Source organism: Emydura macquarii, unplaced genomic scaffold, assembly GCF_026122565.2.
Source record: "Emydura macquarii macquarii isolate MOO-44397 ecotype Brisbane River unplaced genomic scaffold, CSIRO-AGI_Emac_v2 contig_1390, whole genome shotgun sequence".
Lineage (NCBI taxonomy): Eukaryota > Metazoa > Chordata > Testudines > Chelidae > Emydura > Emydura macquarii.
The window spans coordinates 23,378,682-23,404,661 of NW_027131527.1; the positions used below are offsets into that span (position 1 = coordinate 23,378,682).

The 25,980-nt window shown below is 40.7% G+C and overlaps 1 protein-coding gene across 1 annotated transcript in view; it reads left to right on the forward strand.

Annotated features, from left to right (window-relative positions):
• Positions 1–25,980, forward strand: part of CC2D2B (coiled-coil and C2 domain containing 2B) — a 112,201-nt gene that overhangs the window by 70,947 nt on the left and 15,274 nt on the right. The window contains 10 exon segments of the mRNA XM_067552887.1: positions 3,013–3,115; positions 10,006–10,115; positions 14,625–14,721; positions 17,814–17,912; positions 19,452–19,634; positions 19,809–19,860; positions 19,863–20,011; positions 20,324–20,413; positions 21,143–21,256; positions 22,193–22,327. Of these exon segments, the coding sequence (XP_067408988.1) occupies positions 3,013–3,115; positions 10,006–10,115; positions 14,625–14,721; positions 17,814–17,912; positions 19,452–19,634; positions 19,809–19,860; positions 19,863–20,011; positions 20,324–20,413; positions 21,143–21,256; positions 22,193–22,327 (1,132 nt within the window).

A 25,980-nucleotide genomic window follows, 5' to 3' on the forward strand; every position in this document is an offset into this window, starting at 1 on the left:
CATCATCCTAATTGCTCCAGCATGGCCGAGGCAGCATTGGTACAGCATGTTGCTCGACCTCTCCATCACCGTGCCGATTCCGCTACCCAGGCGTTACGACTTGCTATCCCAGGACCAAGGGCGCCTGCTGCACCCGAACCTGGACTCCCTCCACCTGAAGGCATGGAGACTCTCTGGCTGACGGAGGGAGAAAGAGCCTGCTCCTTACAGGTCCAAAAGGTGCTGCAGGGTAGCAGAAAACCTTCCACACAGGTTACGTACAGGGCCAAGTGGAGGTGTTTTTCCTGCTGGGTGGAGTCTAAGGGTATACTGCCAAGTTTCTCGCCTATACAGGCGATCTTGGAATACCTGCTGCACCTTAAGCTTCAGGGCCTAGTTCTGGTTTCCCTGAAGGTGCACCTGGCGGCCATCTCAGCCTTCCACCAGCCGATGGAGGGGCAGCCCCTGTTTTCCCACACCATGTCAGTTAGGTTTCTCAGGGGGGTGGAGAGGACCTTCCCTGAGGTCCGGGACCCGGTACCGCCCTGGGATCTCAACCTGGTCCTTACCATGTTGATGAGACACCCCTTCAAGCCCATGGCCACATGCTCCCTACTCCTCCTGTCTTGGAAGGTAGCCTTCCTGGTGGCCATTACATCAGCTAGGAGGGTCTCTGAGATAAGATCTTTGATCTCGGAGCCCCTCAACACGGTTTTCTATAAGGATAAGGTTCGGCTGAGGCCCCACCCGGCCTTCCTGCCTAAGGTGGTATCTCAGTTCCACTGTAATCAAGATATCTTCCTCCCTGTGTTTTTCCCTAAACCACACGGTTTGGAGGAGGAACGGAGGTGGCATTCACTGGATGTCAGACGAGCCTTGGCCTACTACATCGAGCGCACCAGGCCCTTCCGGAAGTCGTCACAACTATTTGTGGCAGTGGCTGACCGGATGAAAGGCTCACCGGTCTCCACCCAGCAAATCTCCAACTGGATTACCGCCTGCATCAGAAGCAGTTTCAAGCAGGCAGTGGTGCCCCTTCCGGGCGCTGTGAAGGTGCACTCAGCCAGAACCCAGGCTTCATCCGCAGCCTTCCTGGAACGAGTGCCCCTGCAGGACATCTGCAGAGCAGCGACCTGGTTGTCGGTCCACACCTTCACGTTGCACTACGCCATCGTGGAGCAGGCAAGAGAAGACACGGGTTTCGGCAGAGCCGTGCTGACAAGAGCAGGTCACGACAACTCCTACCCACCTCTAAGGTATGGCTAATTAATCACCTATATTAGAATGCATATGAGCAATCACTTGAAGATAGAAAACAAGGTTTACTTACCACTAACTGTTGTTCTTCAAGATGTGTTGCTCATATCCATTCCAAACCCACCGCCCGTCCCCACTGTCGGAGTAGGCAGAAAGAAGAGACTGGGGACCCGCGGGGCCAGCAGCACCCTTTATACCGCGACATGAGCGCGGCACTCCAGGGGTGCCTAAGCTGGCCCTGCGGGGCTTGCTAGGGAAAAAAGTTCCGGGAATCTGTGCACGGGGCGCACCCACACCTATATTGGAATGGATATGAGCAACACATCTCTAAGAACAGAGGTTACTGGTAAGTAACCTTGTTTTCTCTGTCTCACACACTTGTATTATTTTTACTGTTGTTATTTCTCAGTACTTCCTGTTGAAATTTGCAATGCACATATATTCTCTGTAATTTTATTCTTTCAAAATTCGTCAAGGATTACAGTACTGTTATTTTCATTTTTTGACTGGTCTGTGCATTTCATAATTTTATTTCTCTCCTATGCTTACATTTCATTCTTTGAGTAGTGAGTTCTAAAATGCCTAACTTATTCTGGCTGGAGTAATTATCCTTATTGCTTTTACCACCATATTGTGCTTTGCCATTCATTATTTAAAGTGATACCATCAAATAATAATATCCTTCTAGAATGTAAATTTAGCTCATTTTCACCTTAGCAGTGCCACTTTTTAAAAAAATTAGCTAAACACATAACTTTAGACACTGTTCAGATGAAGGTGGCTTATTTTCAAATTTTATTTTAATTATATCTGTAAAATAACTTAAAATTTGTATGAAAATAAATGCGGTTCCAAGTTTGATACTAATAATGATTGAGTCAAATGTTAGGGAGTCATATACGTGATTATGATCAGTAAACATAAATGCCAAAATAATTAGAAAAATACATTCCTCTTCTTAATAAAAAAGAAAAACAATTAATCACGTATGTTAAAATTAAGTAAATGCATTTTTAATGGAGTGAAAAAAATTAACTACAATAGAGTACATAATGACAGTAACACAGAGTGTGTTTGTTAGTGAAAGTAAGCATATTTTAAGCAGATTTTATTTATTTTTATTTATCTCTTCTAAAGATAGTGTACAAAGTATCAAACTTGTGTTTCTGATCTCTGTGGTAAAGTTCCAAAACTGATACCTCCAGGCTTGGTATTGGGAATATCTTGCTGTATTATTTCCTGAGTGTTCTAAATTTACATATAACTTAAAATATTACTTTAATTGGTGTTTGTATATATTTTTCGTTCTTTATCTAGAAGTTAGATACAGTTCTCCTGTCAGCTAATTTCTAAATTATCTGCAAAAAAATTAGTTTTCAGGTACTTAAATAGGTTGGAGTCACGGTTAAAGTTGCCATCTCCCCTTTACTAAAATACGAAGCACCTCTGCAGACCAGGCACACCAGTTCAGTGGCAGTGCCTGGAGGCATAATGTGTCAAAAATGAAATTACATCAGTGTGATTTTGACTGGGACAATGGAATGACTGCATGATCAGGCCCATAGTATTCGACATTTCTTCATTTTAGCGATTTATGTTTTGATCTGTATTACTGATTTTCTTACATGTTCTTTATAAGAATGTATAGCAACTTTAAACAGTAAACTAATTATCTGTAGAATCTGTAAATAATGAACTAATACAAGCAATTGCAGTGTAGATTAAAAAAGAAAAGCTGCTTGAAATGTATATGTCTTTCCTGTTTTATATCTAAAGACCAGCAGGTATTCATTCACCAGCATATGCAATTAATCGGATGTCCCGGAGTAGACATCTACTATCAGGAAAGTCATCATACACATCTGATCCTCTAAGTGAGGTAAATAACTTACATTACTCAAACAACCAAAAAAACCCCAAACCCACAGAGTGAATCATTTTGTATTGTTTAAAAGGCATAACAATGGCTTCAGACAGTATTTTGACTGAGCAAAAGGGCAAAATTTTACATTCTTTACTGTAACTGCATCTGCTGTGTAGATACTTATTAAATGGTCCCTGAACAATATATTGATTTGGACAAAATTCCCCCTGACATTTAAGAATTTGTTCTTATTCTTAAAAAAGACCAACCTTTTGTTCTGTCACAGCCAGTTTTTGCTTCAGCAACTCTGGTATTTTAAGGGATTTCAGCTTCATTATTATAATTAAATATGTATTTTTATGGTAACTTCTCAAAATGTCTTTTCTGATTTTGGACAGCAGAGGGTTCCAACCTTTTTAGTCTGAGAACTGAACATTATTTCAAAAAGGTCAAGGGCCACAATCAAAGATTTTGGGCTCTCCGTTCTGTTCTGCTCAGTCTAAAGGGAGCAGAAACCACCTGTAGGTTCCAGGCTAAGGATTTCCCCAACATGGTGTTAGTCATAGATGGCTTCTTTGCCTCCTTTCCCACAGCCCCTCTTACAGGGGCATGTCAGAGTTAGGAAGGGGTATGTTGGGGTTGGGAAAAAGAGTGATCAGAGTGCACTGTGGTCTGGCTATTGTTTGGGACGGCTTTTGGGTACCATAACCACCTGACGAATGTTAGATCAGTCTCCAGGCTGTTCTAATCTATGCAGAAACAAAGCGAAGAATTAGAGAATGATAACTGGTTGTTGGTGTGATGCTGGCTGAATTAGGGGGACCATTTATGGTATTATTTAACAATAATATTTCAAAATTACAATAATTCATATGAGATATGCCATGTCCAGTACCATTAGAAAGGTTATAATTTGCTAAGTACGATAATATTGTTTATGTGCATGTGTCATATTTGTACTGGAAGTTATGGATATGCTTAATGTACCTATATTTCAATTTGGGCTGTGTTTCTGGGTGACACCCCAGATAGGATGGCAGCAGCAATAAGCTGCTTATTGGCCCATTAAGGAAATTCACAGGTACAATGGGCCTGGAGAGAGAAGCTGGAGCTACACCTGATGAGTCACCAAGACTTACTCATGTGACCCAGAGGGACTGTACAAGCCTGCAAACTCCACAATTCTACTGAAAACCTGATGTATATGGACTTTTAAATCATTTGTATGTATGTGATTGCTTTAATCATTTAACATTTCTCTTAGAGTTTGTTTCTCTCCTTTTATAATAAACCTTTAGTTTTAGTTACTAAAGGATTGGCTGGCAGCATGGTATTTTGGGTAAGATCCAGACTTATTGATCTGGTACTGTGGCTTACCCTTTGGGGTCAGGAAAACCTTTTTGATAAAGAGCATAGAGTTTTAAAAAACTTATCTCTTTATGGACCTAGTGGATGATTGGGAGCCAGAAACTGAAATGCAATACAGGGGATTGTGTATATTTTTGTTTTAGCTTCTTAATAACCAGTGTGGTGAATCAAAAGCATCTTTTGTGGCTGGTTGGGAAGTCTAACTTCAGTGTCACCCACCAGTGTTGGGAGAATCTGCTCTCCTTTTGCAGCCTGCCTGACGTTGGCATTTTCAAGTGTTCTACCCTAGACATGGACGGGACACAGTGGCATAGTCATGTTAGGATCCACAGAATCAGATCATTTGGGTTTTGAATCAGAACCTCACACTATTCCAAATTTTAAACTTTGATACTGAGAGTGTTAAAGGTTAAAGTTAGTCATGATGAATGAGCAGCAATCAGATGAGGCTATGAACACAAAAGAGCTTAAACAATTATGTAAGGAGAGAAAAGTAACCCTTAAAGGGGATGTCTCAGAGCAGAAAATGAGAGATTTGCTCATAGAGAATGACCAGAGAACAGGATCTCCACCTGACTCTCTCACAGAGGTAGCTACTGCAGAAGATCTTTGACTGCAAGCCCTGAAAGATAGCCAGCATCTTTGGCATTAGAAGGAAATGGCAGCTCTTCGACTGCAGGAAAAGCAAAGGATAGCTGAGAGGGAAAAAGAAGCTGAAGAAAGGCAGATGGCTGCTTAGGAAAGGACTCATCAAAGACTGATGGAAGTGGCCAGAATCCAGCTCCAGATCCTGGAAGGTAAAAAGGGTCTGCTACCATCTGAAAGTTCTTTGCGTCTCACCATCAAAAATTTGGAAAGGCTCTGTCCCATTAACAGCGACGATGAGGATATGGAGGAATTTTTGTGTACTTTTGAAAAACTGTGATATTCATCAGATTCCTGATGAGAAAAGAATTCCTGTTCTCCACACCAGACTGACTGGAAGGACCAGGTAGGTATTTAATGAAATGGAGTTAGATGATGCGTTAGATTATGTAAAGTTTAAAGAAGCTCTATTGCAAAGGTTTAAAATTACTCCTGAGTCTTATAGGCTAAATTGTAGAAATGTTAAGCTGTCTGATAATGTTACCTATGATGAAACTGCTCATAAACTGCTTGTGTATCTGAAAAAGTGGATTGAGGGGGCGAAGGCTAGAGTTATTGATTTATTTGCTAAGGAACAGCGCCTGGAAATAGCACCCCATCATATCAGGGAAGCTGTGCTTTATAAAAACCCTAGTCCCATTTTTGGAGGTGGCACAAATTGCTGATGCTTTCATAGAGAATAGGAATGATGAAAGGCATAGGCCTCAGGGGAAAAGCAATACTCTATTCATCATAGGTTAAGAGGGAGGATGGGTTCAGGAATAAGACTAGCCCCAACTTGGCTAGGAAGTGTTATACAAACCCAGAATTTAAAACCCAGGGGGAAAATATAAAATCAGAATTTAAAACCCCAGGGGGAAAACCTGCTACATGCTGGACTTGTTGGCCATATAAAGCCAAATTGTCCAAACTGTAGGGACAGGAATGCTCCAAGGCCAGCGACCTCCCCAGCCCACAATCAATTCGAATGCTGTCACTTTAAGTACAGAGGCTGGCCAAATAAATGTTGACCCCACCACCTTGTGTCCGGAAACAAACATAGCAGATGTTAATTCTACCACTTTAGTAATCCCTGGGGGGGTGATGAGGGTTGCCTCATTAACTATGTGAGGGCAGAAACATGGAGGGGCAATGAGGAGTTAATAAAGAATGGCAGGGTCAATGGGATTGTGTGTACTGGATGGAGGGATTCTGCCTTAGTTTAAAAGGAATTAGTCCAGAAGGAGGATTATTTGCCAGATCAGAGTGTGGACTTGGTGGCACTTTCTGAGTATAGGGTAAAGGTGCCTTTACATGGTGGTTGGAGTTCAAAAGCTTCTTCCGGCAGATGTTTTAATAGGGAATGATATTGTAGTTATTAATAGTAGTGTCAATGTCATCACCAGATTGCAAGGAAAATATGGTCCTTGATGATACCCTATCTGGTGATGATAAGAGAATCTGTGAACAGACAGAGGACTCCCCTTGGATGATGCCAGCTGAAATTGGGTTGGATGTGCCTGAAATGGCTCTGAATTTAAGTGAAATTCAGAAGGATTCTTTTAGGGCTCAACAAGAGGATGTTTCTTTGGAGAGGACCTGAATGGATGCCCAAAACCTAGCCCCAGCAGAAGGAACAGGAAGGTTTTTCATGCATGAAAGCTTGTTATACAGAGAACCCTCTACAGAGAAAAAGCAGCCTCATAATAGAAACTTCAAGCAGCTTGTGGTACCTGAGGGATATAGAAGTGAGTTATTAAAGTTGGCTCATTATGGTTCCTTTGCAGGACATCTGGGCATAAAAAAAACTTGTGACAGGCTGAAGCAAAACTTCAGTTGGCCTTACATGTATGATACGGTGAGGGATTATTGCAGAAGCTGTGATTTGTGTCAAAAGTGCAAGAGTTTGGAGGGTCCCAAAAAGTACCCTTACAGACTTTGCCCATTATTGGCGAGGCGTTTGCCAGAGTGTCTGTGGATATTGTGGGGCCACTCCCTAAACCTTCCAGAAATGGAAAGAAGTATATTCTGAAGTTAATGAATTTTGCCACTAGGTATCCTGAGGCTGTAGCTTTATCTAATGTTGAGGCTGAGACAGTGGCCACAGCTCTCTTTACTATTTTTAGCAGAGTGGGTTTTCCCAAGGAAATCTTGTCAGACCGTGATGCCAATTTTATGTCAGTTGTATTTAAGCAGCTATGGGAAATGTGTGGAATAAGTCATCTAAAAGCTGCTCCTTACCATCCAGAAACCAGTGGTTTGGGAGAAAAATTTAATAGAACATTGAAGGCTATGCTGAAGATGTATGTAAACAGACGCCAGAATAACTGGGATGTCTTGTTGCCTTATTTGCTGTATGCATACAGGAGTGTACCCCAAAAATCTACAAGGTTTGCTCCTTTTGAGCTGCTTTATGGGAGGAAGGTCGGGGACCCCTGGATCTGATTCGTGATTCCTGGGAGGGTAATGTAGAGGTGAGAGAACAGCCAGTGGTGGAGTATGTGTCACAGTTTAAAAAGAGCTTGCAAGGCATGATGAGTCTGGTTCAGCAGAACCTTAAGAGAAGTCAGGGAGTTCAGAAGGCTTGATATGATGGGCATACTGAGGAAAGGGCATTTGAAATTGGAAATATGGTGCTCATGCTAGATCCTATGAAAAAGAACAAGATGCAAAATATATGGAATAGACCTTATGAGGTAGTGGAGAGAACTAATGAAGTCACATACAATGTAAAGAGACGCCATGGCAGGGGGGATGTGCAAATGGTGCCTATTAATAGACTGAAGGCCTACCAGGAGAGGAAGGTAGTTGTAAACATGATTTGCTATTCTGAGGAAGAGAGTTGGTCTATGCCTTTGGTTGATATGATTACAGAGAGTGAAGAGGAATTGCAGCTAGAGGCTATTGAGGTGGGGGGAGGGGTACCACAGGCAGACATTCTCCAGCCAATCAGGACTGATTGACATACTACTGCACTCCATCTAAACCTTCGGTCCTTGCCCATCTGCCATACAGAGCCAAAGAAAAGATGCAGAAGCAGATTCAGGAGGAGGTAAAAAGCATATTAGCCATGCAAGTAATTACTAGGTGTAAAAGTCCATGGGCATCCCCTTATGTTATGATACCCAAAAAGGACAAAACCATGGGGTTTTTTGTGGATTATAGGAAGCTGAATGCTATCACGCAACCTAATCCTTACCCCACGTCCAGAATAGAAGATCTGCCAGACACATGGGGGGGGGGACGACAAAGTTCATAAATACACTGGATTTAACTCCAGTCTTGTAGAACCTAATTCTAATAACCTGTAAGTGTTAATATATCATAAATGTTGAAATCATATCTTAATATAAATTCTAGAAATAACGGTCGCCTTTCATGAAGGTATCGTTATATGTACTGAGCAACTGTTATCTAAAAATAAATAGCACTTGACCAGAGGTATCATTTATCAGTCAGTAATGTACTGAGTAAATAAGCTAGTTAATTTCCATGTGTTCTTCAGCAGGGAGCTGAACTGGGTTTTAATGACTAAAATCTTCCTAGTTGTTACTTGCCTTACAGGTAACCACAGTCTCCCTTTTTGCTGCCCTCCTAGCCTCTGTCTGCTATATAGCTAGGCTTCACAGAGCTCAATTTTAATTTTTTTTTTTTTGGTTATTTTGACAGATAATGTTGATATTTATTTTAAGTATTTTTTCTATTTTTATTGATTTAAATTTTCACACCTCTGCAAAATTATGGGTTTTAATTATTTTTTTTAAAAATTTCACTGTTTAAATTTTAACAACTGTGTGAAAGTATGAGGGGCAGAGGTCAGACAATAATTATTTAATGACAGTAGACACTGTCAAAATATTAAGGTTTTATAATTGTTAAAACCCACATTGTTAGCATCGTGTCAAAATATACAAAGTAAGTATCCTTAAACCAAACTCTAATAAGTTCTCAAGCAGCATTTTGTTCACTTTGCCTACCTGTAAATTTTAATTATTATTGATAGAAATGTTTTTCATTGGTTTGTGTATGTGTGGTGAAATCAACATTTACCGACATTTATCAATAAAAATCTGATCCTTCCAAACTCATATATAGCATTGGTGTCAAGACATATATGATATGAAATCAACAAGATGAAATTCAACAAAGACAAGTGCTATGTACTACACTTAGGAAGAAAAAATCAAATGTACAACTACAACATGGGGAATAACTGGCTAACTGGTGGTATTGCTGAAAAGAATCTGGGGGTTACAGTGGATCACAGATTGAATGTGAGCCAACAATGTAATGCAGTTGTGAAAAAGGCTAATATCACTCTGGGGTGTATTAACAGGAGTATTGTATGTAAGACAAGGGAGGTAATTGTCTGCTCTCATCAGCCCTGATGAGGCCTCAGCTGGAGTGCTGTGTCCAATTCTGGGTGCCACACTTCATGAAAGATTGCATGAATTGGAGAGAGTCCAGAGAGCAACAAAAATGAGAAAAGGTTTAGAAAACCTGACCTATGAGGAAAGTTTAAAAAAATGGGCCATGCTTAGTCTTGAGAAAAGAAGACTGAGGGGGGATCTGATAACTGTCTGCAAATATGGTAAGAGCTGTTATAAAGGTAGGTCAAGAAGTTATTGGCTTAATCTGCAGCAAGGGAGATTTAGGTTAGATATTAGGGAAAATTTAAAAGAGTAGTTAAGTCTGAAAGAGGCTGCCAAGGAGGTTGTGGAGGTTTTTAAGAACAGGTTAGACAAACATCAGTAATAGATAGTCTAGGTTTACTTGGTCCTGCTTCAGCACAGTGGGCTGGACTTGATGACATCTTGAGGTCCCTACATTTTTATGGTTCTATGAGATGATGTGGAAATAAAATAAAACAGTATAATTAAAGTCTAATAAAGTGTGTAATTTTTGTGTTTTAGGTGACTGTGCATCCATTTGTAGAAGTTTCTTTCCAGCACACAGTTTATCGAACTAGCACTGCAGATGGATCTCATCCATGCTGGAATGAAGAACTTCAAGTGGATTTTATGTAAGTTGGTCACATCCTTCTCCATGAAAAATGTACAAGAAAATAAAAGTATTTGAGCTCTTCAGTGAGAGTCAAAGTTTCCCATGGTTAGGTGTTTATATTTTGTTTAAAAAGTATTTTAAAGTTTTTCATCTGGCCTTCTGAACTCATTTGCTTTTCTGTATCTTTGTATAAGAGTTAGAGACAAAGTAGGAGGATTGGATGGTTGAGGGCAGTGGTTTTCAACTGTTTTCATTTGTGGACCCCTACAAAATTTAAAATAGAGATGCAGATCCCTTTAGAAATCTTAGACATAGTCTGCAGACCTTCTTGGGGTCTGCGGACTACAGGTTGAAAATCACTTGTTTAGGATAATGGTGTTCAATCTTTTCCATACCATGACCCAGTATTTCAACAGAAAAACATTTCAGGACTACCCTCCCATTTAGTCATAAAGAAAAGGAGGTGGCCTGCAACGCTCTTGGACATACTTATGATCCTGAGGCTAAGAACTGATGGTTTAGGACATTATAAATAGGATATATTGTTCTTCTTTGACTGCTTGCTCATGTCCGTTCCATGTTAGGTGTGTGTGCACCACATGCACCAGTGCCGGTGATTTTTTCCCATAGGGTCGCTCTGCAGTGGTGTGCGTATGCACCAGTATAAAAGGCGCCATTGGCTCCCACTCTCAGTTCCTTCTTACCACCTGTGACGGTGCTGGAACGTCCCTTGCCTCAGAAGCATTACTACCAATGGTTTCCCCTTTAGCATTAGTGTATATAACTGTGTTAGATAAGTTAGTTAGTTAGAGTTTGTAGTTTTAGTGATAGTTTTAGTTTTATTCCTGTGAGGGACGTAGCCCCAGGAACGGGATATGCCCCATTCCCTGGGCCTCAAACCATGTGCTTTTGTAAGAAGCCCATGCCCATGAATTATCCCCACCAGAGCTATCTAAAGTGCCTGGGTGAGACACACATCCGGGATAAGTGCAGGATCTGTAGGAACTTCAGATCGCACACTAAGAAAGACCAGGACAGCAGACTGAGAGTGCTCCTGATGTAGTCAGTTCTCAGACTGGCCTCTGTGCCGGTCCATTCAGACTCAGTGCTCAGCACATCAGTATTGACTCAAAGTGCCCTTCTGTTATTGAGTTCGTCCTGCACTGGTCACCATCCCCAGTGCTGAAGAAAAGGCATAAGAAGTTGCGCATTGGAAGAGGGCACTCCTCGGCCCCAGAGAAGGACAGAAAGGGAGTGGGGGATGAGCCAAGACCTGCACCAGGCTGCTCATCTTCATCAGAACTTGGCTTGGCTACAGCCTCACCCCTTGGAACTCCCAGTCCTATCCGCGACCTGCCTCTGACTCCTGGAAGTGGTAGGGGTACCTGGCACCTCGTGGTCCGTCCATGCCCGAGGTTTTTCAAGCAGCTAAGGACCTGCTCTCTCTCCCTGTGCTGCCCACTGTTTGGGAAGAGAGACCTCCACACTGGGATCCTGTGCCGGTGCAGCCAGATGTGGGTCTGTCCAAGGGCAAGCCCCCGATGGAACCCCCGCAGCAATCCCCAATGCTGTGATGTTGCTCCCCAACCCCATGTCGGTCACTGACAAACTTGACAGTGGTTGCCAGGACCCTGTCACTGGTCCCTGGAGAACTGCCACAGACAGCCGGTGCCCAGTACCAATCGTCAGACTCCTGGTATCAATCCCTGGAGCCACAACGCCAGTCCCCAGAGTCTTGGTACCAATCCCCAGAGCCACGTCATCAGTCTCCAGAGTGCCACTACTGATCGCCAGATTACCATCACTGGTGTCCGGATGCTCGGCACCAATCTGCAGAGTCCCAGTACCACTCCCCGGAACTGATATGCCATACCTCCCGGTACAGTCGAGTGGTGCAGACGAGGTTGGCACCACTATGGTTACCAGAAGAGGACCCTTCAGACGTGGAAGGGAGGAGATTGCCTTGCGTAGGGGCCAAGTGAACCCAGCCATGTGTTCAGGTTTCCCCATGGAAACCTACCAGGCTTATGGCCACCAGAGCAGTGACCCAGACCATGGCAGTTATGGAAACCATGGGGGTTCCCATCTGCCTTAGGGTCACAGATCCAGCAATCACTCTCTGGAGAATCTGAGAGAAGATTGGTGACAGTATTGCACCCGCCCCCGGACCTGGAAGAGGAGCAGAACCAAGCTGTGGAGGCTACAGTGGTAGTCCTAGAAGAGACTACTGCTGGAGAGGAAGAGTCATTTACTCCACCCTTACCTGCCTCATCATCATCATTGCCTGATGAGGCGGTAGTGGGACCCTCCACCACAGACACACAAGATGATTTCAGAGCACACCAAGAGCTGCTCAAGAGAGTAGCCACAAATTTAGGCTTGGAGACAGAGGAGCTGAAGGACCCCATAAATGCGCTGTTTGATATCTTGGCAGCAGCATCCCTTTCTAGGGCTTCCAATCCATGAGGAGGTTGTGAAACTTGTCAAGGCCTTATGGCAAACCCCTTCCTCTCTGCCCCCTACATCCAAGCGCACCAAGAAAAAATTTTATATGCTTGCTAAAGGGTTCCAATATTTGTACTCTCAGCCATCTCTGGGATCATTGGTGGTGTCGGCCGCCAACGAAAGGGACAGGCAGGGACAGTCAAGCTCAACCCCCAAAAATAAGGACGCAAAGAAGCTTGACCTTTTTGGCAGAAAGATTTATGTGACTGCTACCCTGCAGCTGCGCATATCGAACCAGCAAGCTTTGCTGGGGTGATATAACTATAATATAAGGCACTCAATGGCCAAATTCGCTGACTCCCTGCCTTAAAAGTCCAGACAGGAATTTGTGATTGTATTGGAGGAGGGTAAGTCAGTAGCCCGAGCCTCTCTCCGGGCAGTCTCCGATGCGGCCAACTCGGCGGCCAGGACAGTGGCGTTGGTTATCTAATGAGAAGGGCCTCGTGACTCCAATCATCCTGCCTGTCCACTGAGGTTCAGTAGTCTATCCAGGACGTCCCCTTTGACAGTGCAGCCCAGTTTTCTGATCAAATGGATGCCAGGCTGCATGGTTTGAAGGACTCTGGGGCCACGCTTTGCTCCTTAGGCCTATATACTCCATTGGCCTCCAGGAAGCACTTCAGGCTGAGCAACTGGGCAGGTTAAGAACACACTGGCAGATCATCTCAGCAGCAACCACAGGATTTGCAGGTCAGGCCACGAGTGAGCCACAATGTAGTCCTCTGTTCACATCTTCACGTCCCACTATGCCATCCCTCCACACGCCTGGGGCAATGCTGGCTTTTGCAGAATAGTGTTGCAATCAGCACATCCATGATCTCCTAGCCCACCTCCAGAGGTGGCATTGCTTGTGAGTCATCTAACATGGAATGAACATGAGCAAGCACTTGAAGAAGAAAAGATGGTGAGTAAGCTTTCGTAACTTTTGTTCTTCGAGATGTGTTGCTCATGTACATTCCATGACCCACTCTCCTTCCCCTGTGTTGGAGTTCTGGCAAGAGGGAACTGAGAGGGAGGGGGGCTGGTGGCGTCCCTTATACCGGCACATACACATGCCACTGCAAAGGGAGCTAAAGCTGGCCCTCCAGATACCACTGAGGGAAAAGATCTTCGACACTGGTGCATGTGGCACACACACATCTAACATGGAATGGACATGAGCAAAACACCTTGAAGAACAACAGTTATGAAAGGTTAGCAACTATCTTTTTATTTTCATGTCTAGGCTGTGTTTTGAAACCAGCTAAGTCAGTAGTGACTAAAAGTTATAACAATCCAATGGCCATTTAGTCTATTTGAACCGAGTTGAAATAATGGCTCTCAAACTTCCCCGTTCTCCTCCCAATGTAGGGCATATGTCATGGGTAGGGTATGCGATGGAGTGGACCCAATATTAGGAATGTTGCTGGAATGCATTGCACTGTAGTTGCTCTGTTTTGTGTCAATGTAACAACCATAAAGACTGCTACAAACAATTAGAGCAACCCTGGGAGCTGAGGACCAGAATTAGGGAGGTGTGCAAAGGCGGTTTAAAGACACCCGTTTCCCATTTGGAAGAACTGAGAATCTGCCTCTGAATCTTCCATTCATTTATGTGAGCATTCATTCAGTTGGTGCTCTGAAATATGTGAAATTGTGGAGCGTTTACTAAACATAGTTTAGTAAATATGAGACAAAAGTCAGTGGAAATACAGCAGTTTATACCAAACTGAGGATCTGGCACAATTTATGTGACTAAACACCTATTGACACAGTAATTAGAGAAAAAAAATGTTGGGTTAAATTCATCTCTAGTGAGCAGCTCCTTCAAGGTCAGCGGAGTTAAACTAGTATGAAATTTGCTCTTTGTTTTTTAGTGGTGAATATACCGATTTAGTTTTCCTTCTTTAAAAATGTTAATGGTTCTGTAATATTTAGAGTAAATTACTGCCAACATTGATTATCTTGGTTTTTTTTAAAAATGATAAAGCTCTCTGATATACAATATCTGATTAAAACTAAAAGATTCTGTTCTTAATTGCAGATCACCAGGACATGATTATAGCTTTTCAGGACTGTCTAAAATAAAAGACAATATATATATCAACATTTTTGATGAAGTTAGGGTGGAAAAACATGAGGTAAATGGTATAAATCATGACTGATTTTTTATTAAATTTTTGTGAAGTTTTAAAACTATAACCATGTACATATCTCAACTCCTTTCCTTAATGAAAGAAGCTATATATACTATTGTTTTTGCAGTTCTGAATACATTTAGTTTTTACTTTAATTAAAAGCATACTAGAAATGTCAGAGCCAACCACTATTGCCATTTCAGCTAAATCCTGTGAGGCATTTGTAAAGGCTCATGGAATCTTGTTAATAGACTTTAAGGACAAGAAGGGTCCGTTATAACATCATCTAAACTATAGCTGGATGGGGAAAATGTTTTTATTTTCTGAAAAGAAAAAAAGTGAGGTTTTGGTGAAGAGTTGAAAACTGAACATTTTGATTCAGAAATGCCATTGTGATGCCTCATGGGATTTGTAGTTCGGGTGCCTCAGTCCTCCATTCTCCTCTGAGCGCTGGCCTTGCTGCCCAGACTGGCCTTGCTGCCCAGACTACATCTCCCACAACTCATTGTGGGCCCCTTTGTTGAACTATCACAGTGCATCATAGGAGACTCCAACTGTGATGGATTATGGGAGATGTAGTCTGGAGAACTCAACCCATAGAGGAGAATGGAGACATGAGACAATTGAACTACAACTTCTATGAGGTATTGTATCGATATTTCTAAATTAAAATTTTTCTCTTTCAGCAGAAATTTTTATGTTTCTGAGTGTTCAGTTACTCAAGAAAAAGTCAAAATTTCCATGGAAAACAGACACTTGTGTGGAAAATTTTGTTTAGTTGATGATAGTTTTTGATGAAAATATTTTGACTAGCCTTACCCTAGGCTGGCCTCCTGCATACCAAAAGCCATAACTTCTGTTTGAACTATAGTGTATATTTTAGAGAGACTTAAGATTTTGTTTTAGACCTCAAGTGAAGGGGAATCCAACACATCCCTTGGTAAATCGTTCCAATGGCTAATTACTTTCACTATTACATTTTTTTCACCATATTTCCAGATGGAATTTCTCTGGCTTCAATTTCCAGCCATTGGCTCTTGTTATACTTCTGTCTCCTAGGTTAAAGACCCCACTAGTATCAGATATCCTCTCTGTTCAGGTACTTATAGGCTGTGATCAACTCATGACACGGGTAAATGGGTAAATGGAGTTTACCACGTCTCATTTGGGTAATATGGAGTGTAGTTTGTTAGTTTATCCACTTATATTTTTACATTACACCAATGAATAATGTCTTAACTTTCTCTTTAATAAGCTAAATAAATTGAGCTTCTTAAGTTTCTCACTAGAAGTCAGGTTTTCCTGAGTTTGTATTATTCTTGTGGCTCTTTTCTGAATCTTCTCCAATTCTCCTACATTACAAAATTATTTTTATGCGGCACATACATTTTTCATCAACAGTGTAATGGTTATCATGGATTGTTTTATTAAGACAAGACACATGCCGAAATTTCTGATGTAATGACTACTTAAACTTTTTCTCTAATAGAAGTGAATATGTCTTACACATTATGGCACATTTCTTGTGGAGATTTTCTGTAGAACTTCCTGCTCTTGCAAAATTTTCTCTTTATTGTTGCCTTTGAAAGCAATAAAATTTGGGTGGATTCCTGAGTCACGCAGCATAGTTTAGAAAATAGGACCTCTGATATAAATAATTGGTTTATATATTCTTGATAATAAGATATATCTGGTTTTTGTTAGCAGTTAGCAATAATTTTTTTTTGTCATAGTGAAATTATTTTAGCCATTTCCTGTATCGTGACCCAGTGCTCCAGATTTTATTATCATAGTCAGTTTTGTCATCCAGAATGGAATTGCTAATAAGAAAACATTTAACTGTCAGATGTACTATATATAAGAACAAATCAGTCACACTGCTAGCTTTCTGATTGCTTTCTTGTTACCTCAAACACTGGCCATATTCCTGTAAATAGTTGTGTTAATGTGGCCCCCTGTATTGGTGTGCATACCACTGATTTCAGTAGCACAGAGGCACTAGAATATTTGCGTGCAAGCTTAAGGCCTCAGTGACCTATAGATTTGTAAAACTGTAATAATTTAAGAAAATTATACCCACTTCTTCTGTGTCACATACAAGAAACTAGCTGACTAAATCATCTACTTATCTGTTTAATATATTTATCTTATGAAATGAAGTGCTGGAGGGAGAGTGTTGAATGCTGGGAGGAAGAGTATAAAGACACTGGAAATGAAGCAGAGAATTAGTGTCCCACAAACTGAGCATCATTTTTATCTCTCTCCTTTCCCTTCACCATATTTCTAGGCTGTGTCAAAATCCTAGCACTTCTTCTCTTATAACATTTCCAAGATCTGATCTTTTCTTTCTGTCTGCTCAGCTGAAACTCTTGTCAAAGCCCTCATAATTTTCAGTCTTGATGACTGCAACCACCTCCTCTACACCCACATCATTATTCCCCAGTCTATTCAAACAGCAGTTGACACAGGGGAATCCTTCCCCTATTGCACTGCCTATTCCCCTGCTTTCTTTATAGGGATTGGGAAAGGAACACTCTAGGCATGGAAGGAGGTGGAGTTGGGCATACCACAAAGCACTCTGCCTGATCTCCATCCTCATTCTCCATAGACTGCTACTGCCAGCATAATTTAGAGCAGTCCTTAGGCTGCTCTAAAGTATGCCAGTAGCCATTTCGGTGCAGCATTGAGGGAGTGGAGCTTTCTTCCCTGTTCTGCTCAGCTGTTCTGAGTTTAAACTGGGCATAGCTGTGGATTGAGCCCATGAGTCTTCTAGCTTCACTGCTAATGGGAAAGTTTAAAAAAGCCTCTGGATTTTATTGTGAAAGCATTTCACTTTGTGAAAATATGGATGTATCTGTTGATCAGATTCAGTTTTTTATGAGCAGCTTACTGATTCTATGAACACCTTGTTGAGTCTGTTCAGCTTGGTATTGATTGCCTTTTGTTGCCACAGCCACAACTGAAAACATATATATAAAAATAAAGATATATATATGTATATATACTGGTAAGCTTTCAAAGGTTATAGAATCAGTGTCTGCCAACATACACACACACATTTAACTACAGCTAATCTGTACTATGAATTTCAATAGGATACTTGTCTTGTGGGTTGCAGTGGTCACTCCTATATAAGAAAGAACTGGTTTGGATCAGTTACTTTTCCTTTCTCCGCTCTTCTGGAACAATCAAAGGTAATTATCATAAAAACATTTTTAAAAAGTCTGTAGTATCAACTCAAACCCCTTAGAGCTTTTCTTTTTAGTAAAAGAAAGATTTTAAAATGTTTACATTGTCGATAGTGGTTATCCTCATACATTAGAAAGAATAAATTTTTATTATTATGTAACTCCTGTGGGTTTTACCATTTGTTTGTGAGCATGACTAATCTTTCCCTGCATAGTCCAGGGGGGATCAAAATTATAATCCAATTTACAATAGCAATTCTAAGACAAAAACATCTCCCAAAATCTTCTAATGGGAGCACTGGTGAAAGGCTACCTGTTCAGAAACTAGCTTTTTCACAGGGTGAGAGGGAGCAAAAGGCTGAGGGGAAACTGCACTGAAGTTTGCGAGAGACACGCAGGAAGTTCTAAGGAGAATGGAGGATTCAGCCAGAGCACTCAGCTCATCTTATTCAAGCTGTAGACTCTTTTGGTGACCCAAGGAAAATAAGGACTGTTTGAAAATGCCAGGCTAGTGACTTAGAGAGGAAAGACAGAGTAACTACATGACCCTACCTATTTTAGAAGCACCTGACTTCCTGCCCATCAGCTGGGAAAGATATAAACTGTGGATAGATCTGGAAAGCTTCCTGCTGTTGTTTAGAGTACACTACACAACTCTCATCCAGAGACTCAGTAATGTTGGGATTCCCTCAGAGACTTTTTCACTTGGCTTATCCAGAACACCTTGTTCATTTCTGGGAGAACACTTCATCCAATTCTGTGGGATCCAAAAAACCCAAACTCCAGCTTGTCACTCAAGTTACTTTATTAGGCATGTAACAGCTCTTTGCCCATGCTGGCCAGGTCCAGACACGGGGTTTAGCTACAGGGTGATACAACAATTCCAATTCAAGTCATGCACCACACAGTTTATACCCATCTATACTTCTTGCATGTAAAGACCAATTGCTTTGCAGATAGTGTAAGGCAAGCTTATTAGTTCAGGTTGTTACTACTTACTTTGTTTATTATAAAGGTACCCACAATAATTAGTCTAGTTAGTTTCTGATTCCCTTATTTATTCACGATAGTTAGCTGTTTCAGCAGTTACTTGTTCGGGTTTGTTCAGCAGCTACCTGATCAGGCATATCATGTCTTAACTTGGAGCTGCTCAGAACAGCTAAGCCAGTCCTACACATGGTTCCTAGGAGATCTTCACCCTTTTGCTGTTTTTTTTACCCTTCCTTCTATCCTTACCTGTGTGCCTTACCTGTTGAAACAGGTTCTACTGCTTGTGAGCAGCCCAATGTTTTGTAAGCTTAAGACTGAGATTTTTGTAATTAAATAGTCAGTAGTCCTAACTAATAAAATTTAAGGGTTTGTGCCCTTACCCAGAAGCTAGTGAGTGGAATCCCTGTGAAGTGAGCGTAAAAATTACATTTATTTCCTTTTATTGCACATGATATCATTTGGATCACTATGGCCTTTATATTGTGATATAACATCTCTTGTACTGTAGTTTGTTTGTTTGTTTTACCTAATAAAATCATCTAGATATGTTCACAGATCTGTGGTACATTTCAAGTAAATACGCCACCAGTTTTGCTTGGATACACTTGGAGTAAAACCTATGTGTCTCCTAAAGAAGAGCACTGTGGACAGAATTTAAAAGAATATACCTTTTTAACCGTCTTTGCGACGATTGAACCTCAGCTATCTTCTGCTGAAAATGATTCAGAATCAGATAAGGTTGGCATTTATACTTGTCTAATTAATATGCATCATCAAAATGAAAACTTGCAGAGTAGGGGAATTTATTTCTTAATGCAAATGGTAATTCTTTTTGGCTATTTTATATGTTATAGTCAATCTTGGACATTAGAAATATTAATGTTGTAACTGTAATTATGATTATGATTCTAGTTTGCAGATCATGAAAATGAAACACTTTTGCAAAGAGCATGCGTTTTTAAAAAAGTTGCAAGGCAAAATTTCCCAAAAGAAGAATAATAACCTCTGTTTTTAACAATGAAGGAAGAAATATTTTAGTAACAAAATATATTAGGGCACTAAATCCACCACAGCTGCTACTAGATATGTATCTTGATGATCCTAATGCAACTTTTGTAAGTCTGAGTTTATTTTCTATCATTCAGTAAGAACATTCAGAACGGCTGAAATTAGTCTTTGACGTTCCTGAATAACTATTATAATTTATATTTTTTTCTCTATTGCTGCTATAGAAGCTCATATTATTACATTAGTAATTTTTGAAGAAACTCAGATTAACTGTAGTTTTATATTTTTGAATAATGAAAATTTAGATTAACTGTAGTTTTATATTTTATATTCTTGAATAATCAAAAATTGAGATCTAGTCAGTAGGTATTTATGACGTGTGCCTTGGTGTTTACATATATTGCTATTTCATTTTATAGGATCTTATTTCTCGATTTGTGTCTTTAATTCCTTGTATATCAGATACATTGGATGAAAATGCTGATATTGATGTTTGGGTGACATCAGAGGTAATAATCACATATTAAATAATAGATGCATGTGACTTACTAGGGTATTGAAGTAATCAATTCCAACTACATTACAATTCTGCATGAAAAATATTTTTGTTTACAGAGCAAAAAGCCAAATTTTGACAGCTTGCCAACCATAGACTCAGACCCTGTCTACACATACCTCTGGGATTCGGCGGCAATCAACGCGAGTTACGCAAGCTACGCACAAAACTTGCGTAACTCCCGTTGACTTCTCTGCTCTTCTTCTGCACACCCTCTTCACTGCACTGCACTGCTACACCACTTGTGAAGGTGGTCTTAGTACGTCGATTTCTGGATCGACTGAGCAGGTCTTCACTGACCACTCAATCGATCCAGAGAAGTCGATGTTGCCGCTGTCAGTGTAGCCGTAGCCTAAGGCTTATGTCATCCTCTATCACAGTCAAATCCATAAAAAGGGAATGAGTTCTCAGGAAACTTTACAAGCTGAATCATATGGATTTCCTGAGAAATCCTCACTCAGTGAGTAGGTTGGGAGTAGGGGAGTTTTCAGAGGAGGCAAGGCAAGGCTGTCTCCAAAATTTCCAGATTCCAGGTATGTCTGTGTTATGTCTCAGTGTCCCTTTTTCACCAATACAACAGCTTTCTGAAGAGCTGTGCTATCATTGGCAACCCCTTTGGCTTCCAAACTGTACAGCGTAGAATTTGTAGTAAATAGCTTATTCTTTACCATTTTGCATTTAGCATTGCATCAATTTGGCTGTTGGAAATAAAGAAGAGCATGCAGTGCTTCTGTGTAACTATCTTCTATATTTTGGGAAAAAAGCATGGGTGCTGTTGGGAACATCTATGTTAGAAGTAAGTGCCATAATTTTTAAAATGTGTAAATCTTCATTGGTTTCATCCCCCACAACAGCATAAACAATGTAATGTGCTAAAGAGAATAAAATATGCAGTCAGTATCAGATCAAGAAAAATATATTGGAAACATCAGAATTGCCATGCCGTATCAGACCAATGGTGCCTGTAGTCCTGCATCCTGTCTTCCACGGTGGCCAGTACCACTTGCTAAGAGGAAGGTGCAAGAAACTCCATTGTGAACTGCTATGGAATAGTTTGCTTTCAGGGACACTTCTTTCTAGCTCCCCATTAGTTAGAGGTTGGTTTACAGTGTGCATGATTTCATCGTCGGAGTAAATATTTAATCCTTTGAGAATCCTACTAGGCTCTTGGCCTCAATGACACCGGTGACAATGAGTTCCATAGATTAATTACATGTTAGGTAAAAGTATTTATTTCATCAGTTTTAAATTTGTCACCTTTCATTTTCACTGAATGTCCCCTTATTCTTGTGATGAGAAAAGTTAAATTGTAGCCCACCCATTACATTCTGTATTACATTTGTTATTTTACATATCTCTAATATGTCCTCTTATTCATCTCCTCTTTAAACGGCCCCATTTTTTCAGTCTCTTCTAATCCAGTCATTGCATTCATATTTGAAATCAAAGTGATTATCTGTGTGAGTAAGGGCTTGCAAGATTAGGCCCTATTTTTGCAAGATAGAGAAATGTTAATGAGGCAGCATTGGGTAAACTTGCCCTTGCTGCACCTGTTCTTTCAATAAACAGAAGACTACAATCTGTTGGGATGTCAATTTGGCACCTTTCACAAAAGAAAAATAAACTATTTGTAAAAGGCTGAGGGAAAGGAAATATTGGAAGCTCGTTTTACTTTTTTATTGGAATTGTGTATGTTTATATATAATTGATGACCTCTACTTTTTGTTGGTAGGGGAAAGTGGCATATGTATTAACTCATGAAAATGAAGAATATTTCCTTTGGAATCCTTTGAATGGACAGTGTTATAAGCAGTTTGATGCATTTTGTCCCTTACAGAGTGTTGACTGCTTAATCAATTGGGAAAATGTAAGTATGTAAAACTAAATCAAAAGAGACAAGGAATAGTGCCATGTTAGTTATAGATAAAGTATTAATAGATATTTTAAGGGATCAAATAAAATAATGTAGAATTTACAAAAAATAGGATTCAGGATATTTACATCATTTTAGAGACAGAAAAACTTTGCTGCTTTCCTAGCTAACTAGAATTCAGAATGTTACTACTGTATAGAAATTAATAAGGTTCTACTCAGGTCTTTAGATGTTGTCTAGTATTTTAGTATAATTGAATCTGTGAGATCCCCAAAATTTTGTTATGATTCTGCATTATATGGTTTCATCTGCACCACCATCCACAACAGTGGTGATTAGGATATTTTAATTGTGTATTATCTCTTTATATTTTCAATAATTAAATAAAGAGGAAGAAATATTATTGCCATGATAAATCATGGGATAAGGACAACTTCACATACTGTGAGTAGGGGGTTTATAAAGCAGTGTGCAGACTACTACATGAAAGAGTATTGTTTAAGAGCCTTATTTTTATTTTATTTTGGAGTGTGCTAAACACCTCAGATCTGTACTTCAGATTCTTAAAGTATGAGCCTGATCCTGCAGTATTCTTAATGCCCTCAAGTCTTGACTTCAGCAAGAGGCAAGAGCACTTAGCAGCTCAAGAAGTACCCATTTCAGGAATGGGTTCATCAGTAGTAAGTTAAATGTCTGAGCCCTGGTCTACACTTACTAGGAAATTCAGCGGCAGTCGATGGGAGTTATGCAAACTATGCAGAATAATTGCGTAACTTCCGTCGACTGCTATGCTTCCCTTCTGCACGCCATCTTCACTGCACTGTGCCGACGGGAACCGTGTTCCTGTCAACTCAGTGCTACACCGCTTGAGGGGGTGGATTACCAGCGTCAACTTCCTGATCGATTGAGCGGGTCTACACTGACCGCTCAGTCAATCCAGATAAGTCGATCTGATGGTGGCAACTTTGCTGCTGTCAGTATGGACATACCCTGAGAGGCTGAGAGCAGCATTTAACTAAGTGACTATACAGTGACACTGACTATTTATACAAAGTAGACCAAGTAAAATAATAAAGAAAATATTTTCCCTTATTTTTGTCACTTTAATGATCTTCTGTGTTACTTGTAAGTGTAGAATGTAGAAAACGTTTAGAAAGGGGTATGATCTTTTTATTCAGATTGGCAGTGTCTCTTTAACCCACTTAACAGTCCATGTGTGACTGAACAAACAGAATGAAAACTGCTTGTCCATATATTATGTGGTACACATTGTACAGGTGTATGTGTACCTTCTGTACTTAGTTACATTAGGCAAAGTTCTCTTCCCCCTGAATTAAGCCCCCGTAACTGGGATTTGTGTTGGAAACAAGCTAAGATGGGAGGGAATTGAAATTCATCCCTCCAACTCACAGGCAGGCCATGGGGGAGATTACAACCTTAGTGCACTATCTATTGCAGAATATGGCTGGAATAGCACTACTGTCACTCTACATCTCCTCCTTGGGGGATTTGGATCAGTGGATCAGCATAAGTACAGGTTCTGTGGTTACTCTGTTGATATGCCTCCAATAACTTCCTCTGGATTGGCCCATTTAGAGCTGACATGAGGCCCTACACGTGCTGTCACATTTATTGGGCAGACTGCATCTCTGACCCCTCCTGGTCTCTTTGAGGACACCTCTAGGTCTAAGGTCTCAAGCTGTCACCTGTCTCTTGGGGTGGAATCACACAATTTTTCCACTCTGAGTAGGCCTTGGGTTGCAGTATCGACATGTATCAACAGTGATTTACCTCAGCAATCTGATTTATATCCAGATCCTGCAACTTTGTTCCCTCTGGGGCAATGACAGTGGTAATCCATGACCAAATAGCCTCTTTAAAGCAAACTATTATTTATTTAAAACAAAAGCATTTCAGTGAAAACATGTTTTTAAAAACAATTAAACAGACTACACATATCTAGCTTTTCTCTAAGGCTTACCATTCCCTGGATCTGGAAAGGCTCTGCTGCTTAGACTCCCTCCACAGAGTCAGTCTCTCTGTCAGCCTGTCTGCCTAGACAGCTTCTGACAAATGATTTCCCCTTATCTCCCTCAGAAAGACCTTTTAACTCTTTGGTCATCTTTTAGTCTTCTGGCAAACAAGGTTTTCAGCTCATTGAAGACAGAATCTCTGAAGATAACATCTCACCCGCTTGTTTTCCAAGCATGTGCTTGGAGCTCTTTATCTGGAATTATTGTCTTTTCAGTTTGCTCTTCACATAGTCCCCTAGTAAGTCAGAGTAATACATTCAGACAGGAAATTCTAATAACCTTCCATAGTTATATAGCATGTTTACCCCACTTACCAGGTCACTTTCACAATAGTCATACCATTATTACTTTTCATTATTTAGATTAATACATAGCTTCTCCATGACTGTCTCACCTGCACGATCATTCTGCCTTCCCACTCACCGTACTCATCCTGCCATATGTGTTGTGTATGGAGGATCTTGAATGGGTCTACCAGACCTGGGTGAATTTTACCCATTCTGTAATAATATCAAGATTGTGGACTCCAGAATTCTAGTCTCCTGTGGTGAAAAGGACATAGATTATTGAATATAGATTATTGCTGTTTGCAGTGCTGTAGATGCCAGTCTTCTCTCTGTTTCTTAACATTCTCTTCCTTATAGTGAACACACTTTCCTTCTGAACTCCCGCAGTCTCAGTCCACTTTCTATCTGCCAAAAAAGTGCATTTTGCAGCAAATTTGCTTGTACTTGTGTAATACTTTATTTTAGATCACTTTCACACAGAGGCAATAATGTACACCACTTCTCTGAGTAGTGTCCCCTATGCATGCTCCACTTCAGGTGTGCCTAAACCCCATGCACCGTTGGTCAGATATTTTTGGTAATATTGCCTGTTTGACCACTGCATGCACCCTACACATTCTCATGCCCTGCACTGAGGATATATAGGACTGTGTGGGCAAACTGCCCTCAGTTCCTTCTCAGCCTGAGAAAGAACATTAGCATGCCCTCTTGCTATTCAAAACTGGCTCTTAGTTTAATTATCCTTTTCTTTATTTTACTTAATTTATATTTAGTTCATTTTACAGAAGGGTTTTTTACAATCCTGTCCCCCTTGAGGGGCTTTTTACTTTTGCAGTTCCCATCATTCTGGTGTATACCAGGGTCTCCAGGCTTCAAACGGTGCCTCTCTTGCCAGGAAGCTATTCTGGTCAGTAACAGGCATTCCTGGTGTATCCACTGCTTGGGGGAGACACATATCCCTCAAAAGTCTTCCATCTGCTCAGCATTCAAATGCAGGGCTAGAAAGAATCAAGAAATAAAATGTATTTGTTTCAGATGAGTTGGAGTTTCCCTTACTAATGGTATCCAAATGTATACTGGTTTCAAGAAAAACACAGTCATAGAAATTGAACTTTTTCCCAGTAACGTTTGTCTCTCCTATCCCTTTTGAAGTGGTAGGGCTCCCCTTCGGGACAGGGAGAAGTTCTCTGACTCATATATCTCAGTGCAGGATCCCCCTACTCATCACCCAAGGGACTTCCCTCTTGACACTTTTGGGGGGAGAGAGACATTACATCTAAGATGAGCCTGTGCCCCCACAAACTGGTTTGAGCACCAGTGGATGCCA